Source organism: Callithrix jacchus, chromosome 19, assembly GCF_049354715.1.
Source record: "Callithrix jacchus isolate 240 chromosome 19, calJac240_pri, whole genome shotgun sequence".
In the NCBI taxonomy this organism is placed as follows: domain Eukaryota; kingdom Metazoa; phylum Chordata; class Mammalia; order Primates; family Cebidae; genus Callithrix; species Callithrix jacchus.
Genome location: NC_133520.1, coordinates 43,758,191 through 43,771,497, shown reverse-complemented (window position 1 = coordinate 43,771,497; position 13,307 = coordinate 43,758,191). Strand labels below are relative to the sequence as shown.

Below are 13,307 nucleotides of genomic sequence, written 5' to 3'. Positions count from 1 at the left end.
GTGAGAAAAAATGCAAAGTGGCTATATAAATGCTGTTCACCTGTGGAATTGTCTTAAAAGTCATGAATCAGGCAATGATTCATAGACTCCAGGACCTGACTATATTATTTTTTAAAGATATAGCATGAAAAGGATTTTCATTTGGCAGGCAAGACAAAAGTAGAAATCCAGTGTCTATCCTGATGAAAAGTGGTTATTCTCTGTAATCACACCATTGAAGTGCTCAGAAAGGGAAAGATTCTTCTTTCTAGTTAATCATCATTTATTGGCCAATAGATTATTTTGCTTACCCTAATATGCAACAGTATTTTAAAAATTCCACTATATTGATTAGTTAGTTCCTCCACTTAAAAACTTTAATTGAGCTATTTTCTAAAGGAGATGTAAATATACTATGTACTAAGCGAAATGTACTGGTTATAAAGAAATAATATATTATTTTAAGTGAAATTAAAGGTATGTTAACAGAACACCCAGTGGTAGAGTAGCATATCAACCTTGGCCTTACCCTTTAATTTCAAGGCTTCTAATACCTTTGAATCAGCTGTTACATCACTCACTAGCTTGATTTCAATATTTTGTGAAGTCAGTTGGAGCAACTTTTCAAAAAGACGTTGACCCTGGAAAAAATATTCAGAAAAAAGAAAGTCAGAAAACCTAAGTGTTTACCCATTTAGACAGGTAAAAATAAACTCATTAAAATTAATCTATTCATTCAAATGTTAAAAGGCAAGCATTTCGATAACTGATATTCACAGATTTACGGAATTCTTTCAAAAGAGTTTGTATCAATAGAGTAGTAGCATGAACACAGATTGCACTGTTTTTTTGAGTATTGTGCAGTTAAACAATTATCACAGTAATAATTCCAGTGCTACAACGCAGATCTACCCTTTTTCTGCTTTTTGAGTCTGTGTTATCTACACATGAAGTAGCAAAGAAGATTAAGCAGTTGTGTTTTGGCCCAGAGAGACCTGGATTCCAGCTGCGTTTCCAATTTACAAGCTGCTTCTTAATCTTACTAATCTCCAGTTTCTTCCTCTGCAAAATGCAGATAATATTAATATTTACTTCAAAAGGTTTTTGTGAGATTAAAGGAATTAATAGTAAGTAAGCATTCTTTAAGCATTAGCTGTTATGAGGGAAATTATGGTTAATCATTAATGGTTTACCTGAATTCATGTTGTTTAAATGTATTTTAATGAATTCAACAAATGTTCTGCCTAAAAATAACTGAAATAAAAAACAAAATAAAAGTTTTCCAGCCAAGCATGGTGGTTCACGCCTGTAATCCCAGCACTCTGGGAGGCTGAGACGGGTGGATCATTTGAAGCCAAGTCTGAAACTAGTCCAGTCTGGCCAACCTGGTGAATCCCTGTCTCTACTAAAAATATAAAAATTAGCTGGGCATGGTGGTGTGCACTTGTAGTCCTAGCTACTCAGGAGGCTGAGGCGGGAGAATTGCTTGAACCTGGGAGGCAGAGGTTACAGTGAGCCAAGATTGCACCAGAGCACGCCCGCCTGGGCAACAGAGCGAGACTCCATCTCAACAAACAAACAAACAAATAAATAAAAATGTTCTTTATAAGATTTTCAAAAGCATGTAATTTTTAGAAAACGTTTCAATCTCAGGCAGACTGAGTAACAGTAGGTCCACAGTCACTTCACTGTCTCAGGTCACTGGATTGCACCATTATCCTATTTATCATCCTTTGTATGTTTTTATAGACCCTCATCTCCTTATCATAAAATAAAAATGGTCTCTTTGCATTGATTTTTTTAGTTTTTCTGCTGTTGGGTCACAAACTCAAATGCCTTCAGGAGCTAAGCAGAGAAGAAGGCTTTGGTGTTAATGGCCCCAAAGCGGCAAGGTCTTATCTTACTGTGGTAAGAATGGACTGTGGATAATGATATGGAATGGGTTTGGTGACTGGGAAGAGAGAATGGTAGAAATGTGGAGGCAGAGTGGTGATTACTGCAATCCAGCCTTAGAAAAGAGAGACGCTGGCTGGGCGTGGTGGCATACGCCTGTAATCCAGCACTTTGGGAGGCCGAGACAGGCAGATCACTTGGGGTCAGGAGTTTGAGATCACCAGCCTGGTCAACATGGGGAAACCCCATCTCTACTAAAAATACAAAAATTAGCTGGGGATGGTGGTGGGAGCCTGTAATCTCAGCTACTCAGGAGGCTGAGGCAGGAGAATCACTGGAACTCAGGAGGCGGAGGTTACAGTGAGCCGGGTTCATGCCACCGCACCACATCCTGGGCCACAGAGTGAGACTCCATCTCAAAAAAATAAAAATAAAGAAAAGAAAAAAAGAGAGAAGCTGAAGATGATGAAGGCCCTGAAGCTTTGGGGTGTTAGGAGGAAGAAGCTGGTGTGCCCGTGCTGCATGACAGCTGACAGCAGGCAGGAGTATATGGCACAGGAGCTGGCTGGCATAGTCATTGTTCTGTAACCTTAGGGTGCTGGAGGATACACTGCAAGTTTTTTTAGAAATAAAAGTTGCTCAAAGTAGAGTGCATCAAAAGCGATTACTCTGTAGTCCAAAACGGAGGAAGCCTCACCACAAACCAGGTGTTCTGGCATGATACGGTGAGTGCATCAGTTACTGACTCCTTATTTGAAAAAGAGGCAGAGGCCAAGCTCATCCTTGTAATCCCAGTGCTTTGGGAGGCCAAGGTAGAAGAATCGCTTGAGCCCAGGAGTTTGAGACCAGCTTGGGCAATACAGCGAGACCCTGTCTCTACAAAAAGGTGAAGAAAACAATAGCCAGGCATGCTTGTGCACGCCTGCAGTCCCTGCTGCTCAGGAGGATGAGGCTGTCTTGAGCCTGGGAGTCTGAGGATGCAGTAAGCCATGATTGTGCCACTTCACTCCAGCCTGAGGGACACAGCTAGACCCAGCCACCAAAAATTAAAATAGAAAAAAGAGGCAGGAGGGGAGAGGGAGCGTGAGAGAAAGAGACAGAGAAGGACAGGAAAGAAACAAAAATTGGGGCTGATTTCAGTGTCTGTGTAAATTTTAAATTTACTGTGTTGAGGTATGGGCTTGGATGGTGAGAGGTTCAGGTACATGATATGAGGAAAATTCCACATCAAGGGGCTTTGTGGTTCTTCTGCAGACAGAGCTAACACCAACAATGCTTCCCTGTCAGCTCTGGCACTTCTCCAAGGAGTCCACTCTACTCTTACCCCATTGAAGGTTTGGGGATGTCTGCATGGCCCAGATTTCTAGAACCTAGATCGTGGTCATCACATAGTCATGTAAGTTGTTTGCATTTTTCCCTTTCATACAAACACTCTGTGTTTTGTGAGGCCCTGTGGTTGGTGGGCCAGTATTTTTTGGCAAATTCATTTATTTTTCCTCTTAGTTAACAGAATATATTTGGCACCGATTACGCATTCAAGAGATCATCTAACTCATCTGTATTTCTGGCTCTGGGCCTTAAATTGATCTCCACTGTGTTATTTTTGTGGGACTTAAAGACAACCAGAACTCTCACACATGAATGAAAATAGAAATTCCAAAATCCACAGATACTGGCAGACGGTCATTACATAAAGCGTATTTTTACTTTTAGTATATGCTGATTACTTACACCAAGGAATGCTACAATTCTTAATTATAGTGCTCACTGTAATGATCTTGGACTTGGGTAGAATTTCTGTACTTAGGTTTGAGGTAGAATTTCTATTAAATCTCTCATTTTCAACCTGTTATCTCCCAGCCAGTAATTTTACATGTTCTGTGAGTCCAAAACAAATCTTAGCTACTTGGAAATTTAAAAGTCACTCTTAGATTACCTTACACCAAAGCAGAAAGGTAAAGGTATGCCTTCTCTAGAAAGCTATGAATACGGGGGTACCTCAGAGCAAAACCATGAAAGGAGCCAATATCAGGTGTGGAAGAGAAATGTATAACCATAAACACCTTCAGTATTATTTAAAAAGTACTAAAACATATTCATCATATTAATGTGGTGGCAGCATAGGAATGTATAAATATATAAGGGAACTTAATAAATGACCCGGAAATGGTGTGCACAATATTTTTTTTTTAATTTTTACTTTAAGTTCTGGGATACATGTGCCATGGTGGTTTACCGCACCTATCAACCCGTCATCTTGCTTTTAAGCCCCACGTGCTTTAGGCGTTTGCCCTAACGCTCTCCTCCCCTTTGCCCCCATGCCATGATAAGGCCCCAGTGTGTGATGTTCCCCTCCCTGTGTCCATGTGTTTTCATTGTTCAACTCCCACTAATGAGTGAGAACATGTGGTGTTTGGTTTTCTGTTCTTGTGTTAGTTTGATGAAATGATGGTTTCCAGCTTCATCCATGTCCCTGCAAAGGACATGAGCTCATTCTTTTTTATGGCTGCATAGTATTCCATGCTGTGTATGTGCCACATTTTCTTTGTCCAGTCTATCATTGATGGGTATTTGGGTTGGTTCCAAGTCTTTGTTATTGTTAACAGATGCAGGGTTTTTATCAATAAAAAGATACTATTTTAATTCAGTTTGGAAAAGTTAAAAAGGTTTAATCTGGCACATATAAAGGGACCCCTATATTATATTACAAATAAAAATGTGTTCCCAGTCAGAATTAGTACACACTAATACTTTCAAAAAAAAATTCCAGGCAATTACATGTACTGTCTTGGGATGCGGAAACCTTAATCCAGCTGTTATTAGGCTAAATAATAGCTCCCCAAAGATCATGGGTCTGAATCTCCAGAATCTGTCAATGTTTTCTTATTTGGAAATAGGGTCTTTGCAGATATTATTAAATTAAGGCTCTTATTTAATAATGGGGGATTATCCTTGATTATCTGAGGATAATCCTAAATACAATCACAAGTATACTGTAAGAGATGGGCAGAAGGGATTGGACACAACTGGAGGAAAAGGCACTGGGACGATGGAGCAGGAAGAGATGGGAAGATGCTGGCCCTGAAGGCTGGAAGGTGTAGCAGCAAGCCAAGGGGTGCCAGAAACCACCAGAAGCTGGGAGAGACAAGGAATGCTGGCAGCTTCTAGAGCCTCTGGAGGGAGCATCACCCTATGACGTCTTGGTTTGGATCCAGAAAAACTGGTTTCAGACTTCCTACCGCCAGGACTGTAAGAAAATACATTTCTGTTTCTTACACCAAAAAGTCTATAGTAATTTGTTACAGGAGCCACAGGAGATGAATATACAAGCTAGCTATGTAAAAGTAATCAAAGAGAATATAGACATATAGAATTCTAATTTTTTTTTTTTTTTTTTGAGATGAAGTTTTGCTCTTGTTACCCAGGCTGGAGTGCAATGGTGCGATCTTGGCTCACCGCAACCTCCGCCTCCTGGGTTCAGCCTTCTGAGTAGCCGGGATTACAGGCACGGGCCACCATGCCCAGCTAATTTTTTGTATTTTTAGTAGAGACGGGGTTTCACCATGTTAACCAGGATGGTCTCCATCTCTTGACCTCGTGATCCACCCGCCTCGGCCTCCCAAAGTGCTGGGATTACAGGCTTGAGCCACCGCACCCGGCCAGAATTATAAAATTTTTAAATAAATTATACTGTAAAAGATACTACAAAGTTAATGAAAAAAAAAAAAAACAGATTTGGAATAAATATTTGCTATGCAAATGAGAGATGAAGGGATAATAGCTGTACTCTACAAAAATGTATGAACAATTTGCCAGGTGCAGTGCTCACACCTCTAACCCCAGTGCTTTGGAAGGCCATGTGGGAGGATCACTTGAGGCCAGGAGTTTGAGGCCAGCCTGGGCAACACAGTGGGACTGTTTCTATCAGAGAAAAATAAGAAAAGGCCCAAAGCCCAACCAAACGCAGGCAAAGTATGAGAACAGGCACTGACTAAGAAAAGCAAGCCTCTGCGGCCAGTGGACACAGGGAGGTATTCTATGTGACCAAGGAAGCTGAAAGCAGCCAGTAAACAGATCTCTTTCTACTCACAGACTGAAAAACAGTTAAGAGTGTCAACACTTCCTCTTGCCAGCGATTTGGGAAAGTGATACTTTGACATACTGGCTTTCTTCCACCCAGGAATCCTACAGCTAGAAATCTACCCCAGAGAAACATAAGCACCAAACTGCAGAAGAGTATATCTTAGATATACCATTATCCTACTTATACATACGTGTGTGTGTGTGTGTGTGTGTCTGTGTGTATGTATGTATATGTGCATATAAAGTTTAAATCAAAATTAAAAAGGAAATATAACCAATTGAACATATTAAACATTTGATGCTGTAGTCATTAGAAAATAAGATTTACAATTTAAGTCATAGCATTCTTTTGAAACAATATACTAACCTTGTTTTTTTTTTTAATGGATGACCTAAGAGGCAAGACCACATGATATATCTGTTCATATTCATATATATATGAATCTCTTTTGGACTCAGTTCATAAGTTTGTTTAATCAATTAGTTAAATTTACTATAAGATTGACATTTATTTACTTACTTTCCTTATATTTACTTATTTACTTATACCTCACTGAACTTTTAGTTTGTAGGACATACAAAGTTTGCCACAGATATTAAGCATTAAGGAATGTTATTTCCTTATATATCTGCCAACCTTCATTCTCAAATGCTTCTAGGACAGAGAGAAGTGACTTTTAGGCAAATTCATTCAACACATTTACCGGTTGCTTCCTCTCTGTCAACGACCTGCAAGTACTAGAGTGAGTCAAGGAGAACATGTAGGTGACAGATAAGCAAATACAGGCCAATGTTCCAGATTCCAGGGTGGAGGAAGTGCAGATCTAGGGAAAAACACAGCAGGGCATTCATAACCCAGCACAAGGCCTCAGGGAAAGTTCTCCCAAGAAAAGGAGGGAAGAAAGAATGTTCCGGGTGGAGACCTACAGCAGAGTCCAGACACAGGCAGGAGACGAGGCTGGAGAGATGAGCAGGGGCCTTGTAAGGCATGTTGAAGAGTTTGGATCTCATCCGGAAAGCAATGTGGACCCTCTGAAGCACTTTACCCAGTGAAGGACACAATCACATTTCTGTTCTAAAAAAGATAACTCTGACTGCAAATTGGAGAACGATAGTTACAGGGCAGGACTGGAGACTGAAGGAGCAATTAGGTTCGTGAAATAGGGAAGTGTCAATTGCAATGAAAAAACTGGAAAGAGCTGGCATACTGGCTCGTGCCTGTAATCACAACCATTTGGTCAGGCCAGGCAGGAAGATCACTTGAGGCCAGGAGCTAGAGACCAGCCTGAGCGATATAACCAGACACATTTCTAAAAATATTTAAAAACATCAGCTGGGTGTGGTGGCACAAATCTATGGTCCCAGTTACTTGAGAGGCTGAGGCAGGATTACTTGAACCCAGGAGGTTGAAGCTGCAGGTGACCTTATGATTGTGCCACTGCTCTCCAGCCTGGGCAACAAAGCAGACCTTGTCTCAAATACACACACACACACACACACACACACGTACATTCATATGTATACACATATATACATATGCATGTATATACATATATACATATGTATATTCATATATATTTGAATATTTAAAAACTGGAAGGAATCCAGGTCGTGTTTATGAGATAACACAGTGATGAACCTGCTGATTAGGCTTGAAGCTTAAGAGAGAGAGAGAGGAATTGGAGTGGTGACCAGAGTCCGCAGACAGCTCTAAGGATGTACCAGGAGAAATACAGAATTCCTCATTCCAAACCCAGAAGAGAGTGGCCATGTCATCTCTTCACAAATGTCCTGATCAATCAATCAGAGCTTTGGAGTTCAGTGCCACAGACCCAGCACCTTGATTGAGAACACTAATTTTTTTTGGCAATGAGCCACAAGAAATATCTGCTTGAAACCAGCGGAGAGTATCTGGCGTGGAGGTGTGCAAGCTGCCTGTGCATTCATCATAACAGGCTCCATCTCATTACGGGATTTAATTAGTCTGAACAGTTCATCATCAAGGCCATGCTTAATGATGGTTATCTCAATTATGCACCCTGTGGGCATAAACATAGCCATCCCTGTCAGGGACAGAGGAAGAGAGATGAATATGCTCATCATGCCAATAATGGACCAGGAAATAGCAAGGGATTAATATCAGAAGGAGAAGGTTGGTAACCAGGGTCTCAGCAGCTGGAATCCTACAGTGGCTGGAAATTACTTGTGGGGTTTCTCGAGCGTCCACTCTGGCTGCAGAGGGGAGGCAGACAATATTATCTTGGTGCTGCCATTCAGCAGTGTCTGGAAGAGCACAATGTCCATAGCCTTGTGTCATTCCTTTGCTCCAGAGGAAACAGGGGAGACCAAGGCAAGGAAGGAACATCAGGATGTGCCAAACACCCCATCGCTTCCACAATCATTGTTCCAAGTGGGAAAAAGACCCCATACAGAATGAATAGAAAATTCCTTCAAAACCTCACGCCACAGATGCCAGCATCCCCAGGGAGCCACCTTGAGAACTGCCACATGTTCCCTGAATATCCGTGGTCTTAACAGGGCACCTCAGATACCCTATCCTTAAATTTTACTTTTGAGAATTATCTTGAGCAAATGGACAAAAACATGGCACAAATTACACAAAGATATTTACTGCAGCAGCTCATTCAGAAAAAGGGGGAAAAGATAAATGCTTAAATGTCCAATAGAGAGGAGCAGTTACATAAATTTCACCTGGTGAATCTAATACATTGTATGTTATGCAGCCAATTAAAATATGTTTATCAGTGTTTCTGATAAGATGGGAAGGTGCTTATGTTGTAATGTTAAGTTCAAAATTAAGATAATAATTCTTTAGGCTAGGAGCAGTAGCTCACACCCATAATCCCAGCACGAGAGGATCACTTAAGGCCAGGAGTTTGAGACCAGCCCAGGCAAAATGGTGAAACCTCAACTTTACTGAAAATAGAAAAACTAGCCAGGCGTGGTGGCGCACACCTGTAATCTCAGCTACTTGGGAGGCTGAAGAAGGAGAATTGCTTGTACCTGGGAGGTGGAGGTTCCAGTGAGCTGGGATCACGCCACTGCACTCCACCCTGGGAAACATAGTGAGACCTTATCTCAAAAACAGACCAAGAAAAAAGATATAATTCTTTATATGTAGTATTAGCCTATGTAAATAAATTGTGTATGAAATATCAAATTGTCAAAACCTTTTTTTGTTGGTGGCCATTTGGAAGATTTGGTTTCTCTCTCATTTTTCATAGTTTCCAAATATTTTATCATGAAGGTTATTACTAACAATAAGGGAAAAAATTCGAACCTATTCTATTTAAATGAAAGTACCAAAAAGATAAATGGTTACAGAAAAATAGGAAAGGCACGAATGAAGATACAGAGAAAAAATAAACAAGCATACAAGCAAACAAACTCAGATAGGACAATCTTAAAGTAATTAATACAAACAATTAGGAGGACTATCTTAGGTTCATGGTTTATTCATGGCCATATGATTGGATTTAAAAGGAATCATAGAGGTTAAACGCTTGCTAATGATAATGCTTAGGAGTTTATATTAGAATAATGATTTCCCATAAAAATATGTTGGAAAGCAAGCAAGAACATAATCAGGATTACTCAACAGACAGGGTAATGGCAACATGAAGCAGAAGCAGGAATATACCAAGGAAAAATAGGACCCGAATCCACCAGAGCCTGTGAGCTCTGCTGCACAGTTCAAAAGCAGAGGTAATCCCACATGAACCAACTTCCTGACAGCGCCCCTCATTGCTGTCCTACTATTCTGTATTGTTGTAAATGGTTTTTGGTTTGTCTGTCTCCCTTATCACACTTTGAGCTCTATGGAGGTAGGGATCCTTGCTTATTTTTCTATCCCCAGCAAACAGCACGGCACCTTGATAAATGTTTGTTCCATAGACACGTTTAAAATCATTTTGTCACGTTTAAAATGGGAGAATGCTAATTAACAAATCAGCATTTGCTGAATGTTGTTGTGGAGCAGGGAGAAGATGCTGCTTTGCAATAAAGGGGCACTCTTTCCAGGAGGTTGTGCTGTCTTCATGGTGACACTGTACCGGAGTTCTACTAACATCACATGCAGCCTGGAGATTAGAAGGCTGAAGGTAATCTACTGTTTCAAACCAAAAAGCAGTCCTTGAGCTCCATTCTGTTACTGGTGGCACGCTGCACATTAAAGCCACGAGGAAAATGCCACACGGGTCCTAGAGTCCAGGACTATGTGGAATATTCAAGTATCAGCTGCTACTCATCTGCATCATTACTGAGGGAACAATGACAATAACAGGATTAATTTGAAACAGGCAAAGTAAGGTTGACAAGCCTGGGGTAGGGACCAAGCTGGTCTGATCTTGGAACCTGTGAAAGTTGAACATTGTTTATTAGACTGAGATGGTTTAAAGCAGTGATTCTCGATCCTGGCTGCCCAGTAAAGTTCCCTAGTCATTTTAAAAAGTCTTGAAAATAGGAGAAGGATGTGAACAGACACTCCTCAAAAGAAGACATTTATGCAGCCAACAAGCATATATTAAAAAGCTCATCATCACTGGTCATTAGAGCAATGAAAATCAAAACCACATTCAGATACCATCTCACGCCAGTTAGAATGGCAATCACTAAAAAATCTGGAGGAAACAGATGCTGGAGAGGATGTAGAGAAATAGGAACGCTTTTACACTGTTGGTGAGAGTGTTAATTAGTTCAACCATTGTGGAAAACAGTGTGGTGATTCCTCAAGGATCTAGAAATAGAAATACCATTTGACCCAGCAATCCCATTACTGGGTATATACCCAAAGGATTTTAGATCATTCTATTATAAAGACACATGCACATGTATGTTTATTGCAGCACTGTTTACAATAGCAAAGACCTGGAACCAACCCTAATGACTATCAATCATAGGATGATAAAGAAAATGTGGCACATATATACCATGGAATAGTATGCAGCCATAAAAAAGGATGAGTTCATGTCCTTTGCTGGGACATGGATGAATCTGGAAACTATCATTTTCAGCAAACTAACACAAGAACAGAAAACCAAACACTGCATGTTCTTACTCATAAGTGGGTGTTGAACAGTGAGAACACATGGACACAGGGAGGAAAACATCACACACCAGGGCCTGCTGGGGGCTGGGGGGTTAGGGGAGGGATGGCAGCGGGTAGGGGGATAGGGGAGGGATAGCATTAGGAGAAATACCTAATGTAGATGATGGGTTGCTGGATGTAGCAAAACACCACCATGCACGTGTATACCCATATAACAAACCTGCAAGATTTGCACATGTACCCCAGAACATAAAGCATAATAAAATAAATCAAAATAATAACATATTGAAGGCTGGGCCCCTCTCCAAATATTCTGATCTAATTGGGCTGGGATGGGCTGGGGCATCAGCATGTTTAACAATCTCCCCAGTGGCTCTGACTGGCAGCCATTGGAGAGAATGGGAGAGAAAAGTGAGAATCTACCTGAAAAACAGGTGTATTTTTCTTTCTCCTTTTCTCACCTGCACCCTAGAGAGCAATCCGAATTTGTATTCTGTGTAGAATTTTCTATCTTAACCTTTTGTAAGTTGAAATCCTGACAGTTGAACATCATTCTTGTTATAAGATTACATAGTTAAGTGTCCACTAAATTTGAAAGTAAATGTCCTGCACCATAACAACAAAAATGAAAACCACGACTACCTTTTATAAACTCCATTCTTTATCGTTTTACAAATAGTATCTAATTGCATTCACTAAGCAATTAAATGAGATAGGCATTATTATTATACTCATTTTATAGAGGGGTATAATTTTATGAATCAGAATTAATTTTAATATTTAATTCATTAATTTTAATTAATAGATGAGGCCAGTGAAGATTAGAGGAGTTGTGACGTTTGTTCAATGAGACCACAACTCCTAAACTATTAGTCATTCAAATGTCTTAGTACCCGGCTGGAATAACACTGCAAGTTCTGCCTTTTCTATAAAAGCAAGCTCTGAGAACTAAACAGACACAAAATAAGCAATTCCGAACTGAGCCACATGACAACAGAGAATTTGTGTGTATCCTAATTATGCTTTCATTAATTTATACAGTTTTACTTTTCCCTATGTCCTTATTAAACACAGACAAACTACACTGTAGGAGGTTTGCATAATACAGTAGAAATGTGTGTAAGCCCTCAGGATCTACATCAAAACAGAAATGAAATGTGTGTTTTCACGTTGCATCAGAATATCTTGCTTTCCCTGACTCCTTTACCCAACCTCTCACTTACAATAGGCTCAAAGAATTTCAATTATTTCAAGGACCCAGTCTCCACCAACTATGCCAATATTTTTTTCGGACAAAATGAAAACTAGGAAATGATGTGATGTTGCTTTCCTGGGTTAAAAAAATCGTTAAGAAAAGAAATTTTAATCAAGGATTTCATGTTAGGGCTACATGATTATTGGACACTTTTATCAGACTTTTACATGGGAGTGACATTGTCAAAAACAGGATTCTTCTGGGTTTCAGACACAGCCCTGTGTTACAAAGTAGATGCTGATTGTGTGCATGATGAGTGAATAGAGTCTCCTTCAGAAGACATGAAGAGGGAATGGAGAGTTGCCTAGGACTGTAGGCATGGGCAAGAGAGGACAAGTGGGCCTAGAGGGCCAGGGAAGATGGAGAATGAAAAGAATGGTGGAACCTGGGAGTAAGAGGTGCTGGAGGCACGGGGCCGTAGAGGACTCCACCAGAATGTGGGCTTGACAGCTAAGAGGCATTATGGGCCAAAACGTACAGTGGTTGTAGTAGAAAATGTTAATCGTATCATTTATGAATGAATCATAAGGATGGCTATGAAACATGACAAGGAAACGTTTTCTAATTTGATGAAACAAAAGCCCTTGTCTGTTTATTAAACTGCATTGATCGGGTCAGTTAGGAAGAATATTTCAGAAAAGGAATGAGTAGGCTACCAGACAGCGCCTGGAGACCTGAGTCACACGTGGATACAGCTGCTGCAGCTCAATGGCAGGGTCATGTGAATGCTGCTAGGTCATATGGGTTTTCAATATAGAACAAAACATCAATCAACAAAAATCAGAAGGGACTGTAGGTTTGAGAAGACCACATAATATGCTGTGTTCATATTCAAGATGTCACTTGTTCACAGGGAGATACATAGATACATATATATATGTATATTTATACACACACATATGTATGTATATATTATATACACACATATATATGTATGCATGTGTATATATATATCAGCAAATATAGACTAGGGTTGTATTTTCTATTAAATAACACTGTTCTAAGATCAAATATTTCACAATTTTTGAT

The 13,307-nt window shown here is 40.1% G+C and overlaps 1 protein-coding gene across 8 annotated transcripts in view; it reads right to left on the bottom strand.

The window, feature by feature from the left end:
* PLD5 (phospholipase D family member 5) overlaps nt 1–13,307 on the bottom strand; it is a 407,569-nt gene that overhangs the window by 156,777 nt on the left and 237,485 nt on the right. For 7 of the 8 annotated variants that reach the window (XM_078357234.1, XM_054248286.2, XM_003735274.6 and 4 more), the window contains one exon: nt 509–620. In XM_078357234.1, the coding sequence (XP_078213360.1) occupies nt 509–620 (112 nt within the window). Of the gene's footprint in view, nt 1–508; nt 621–13,307 lie in introns of those variants that run through there. The other variant, XM_035281095.2, reaches the window with a different exon arrangement.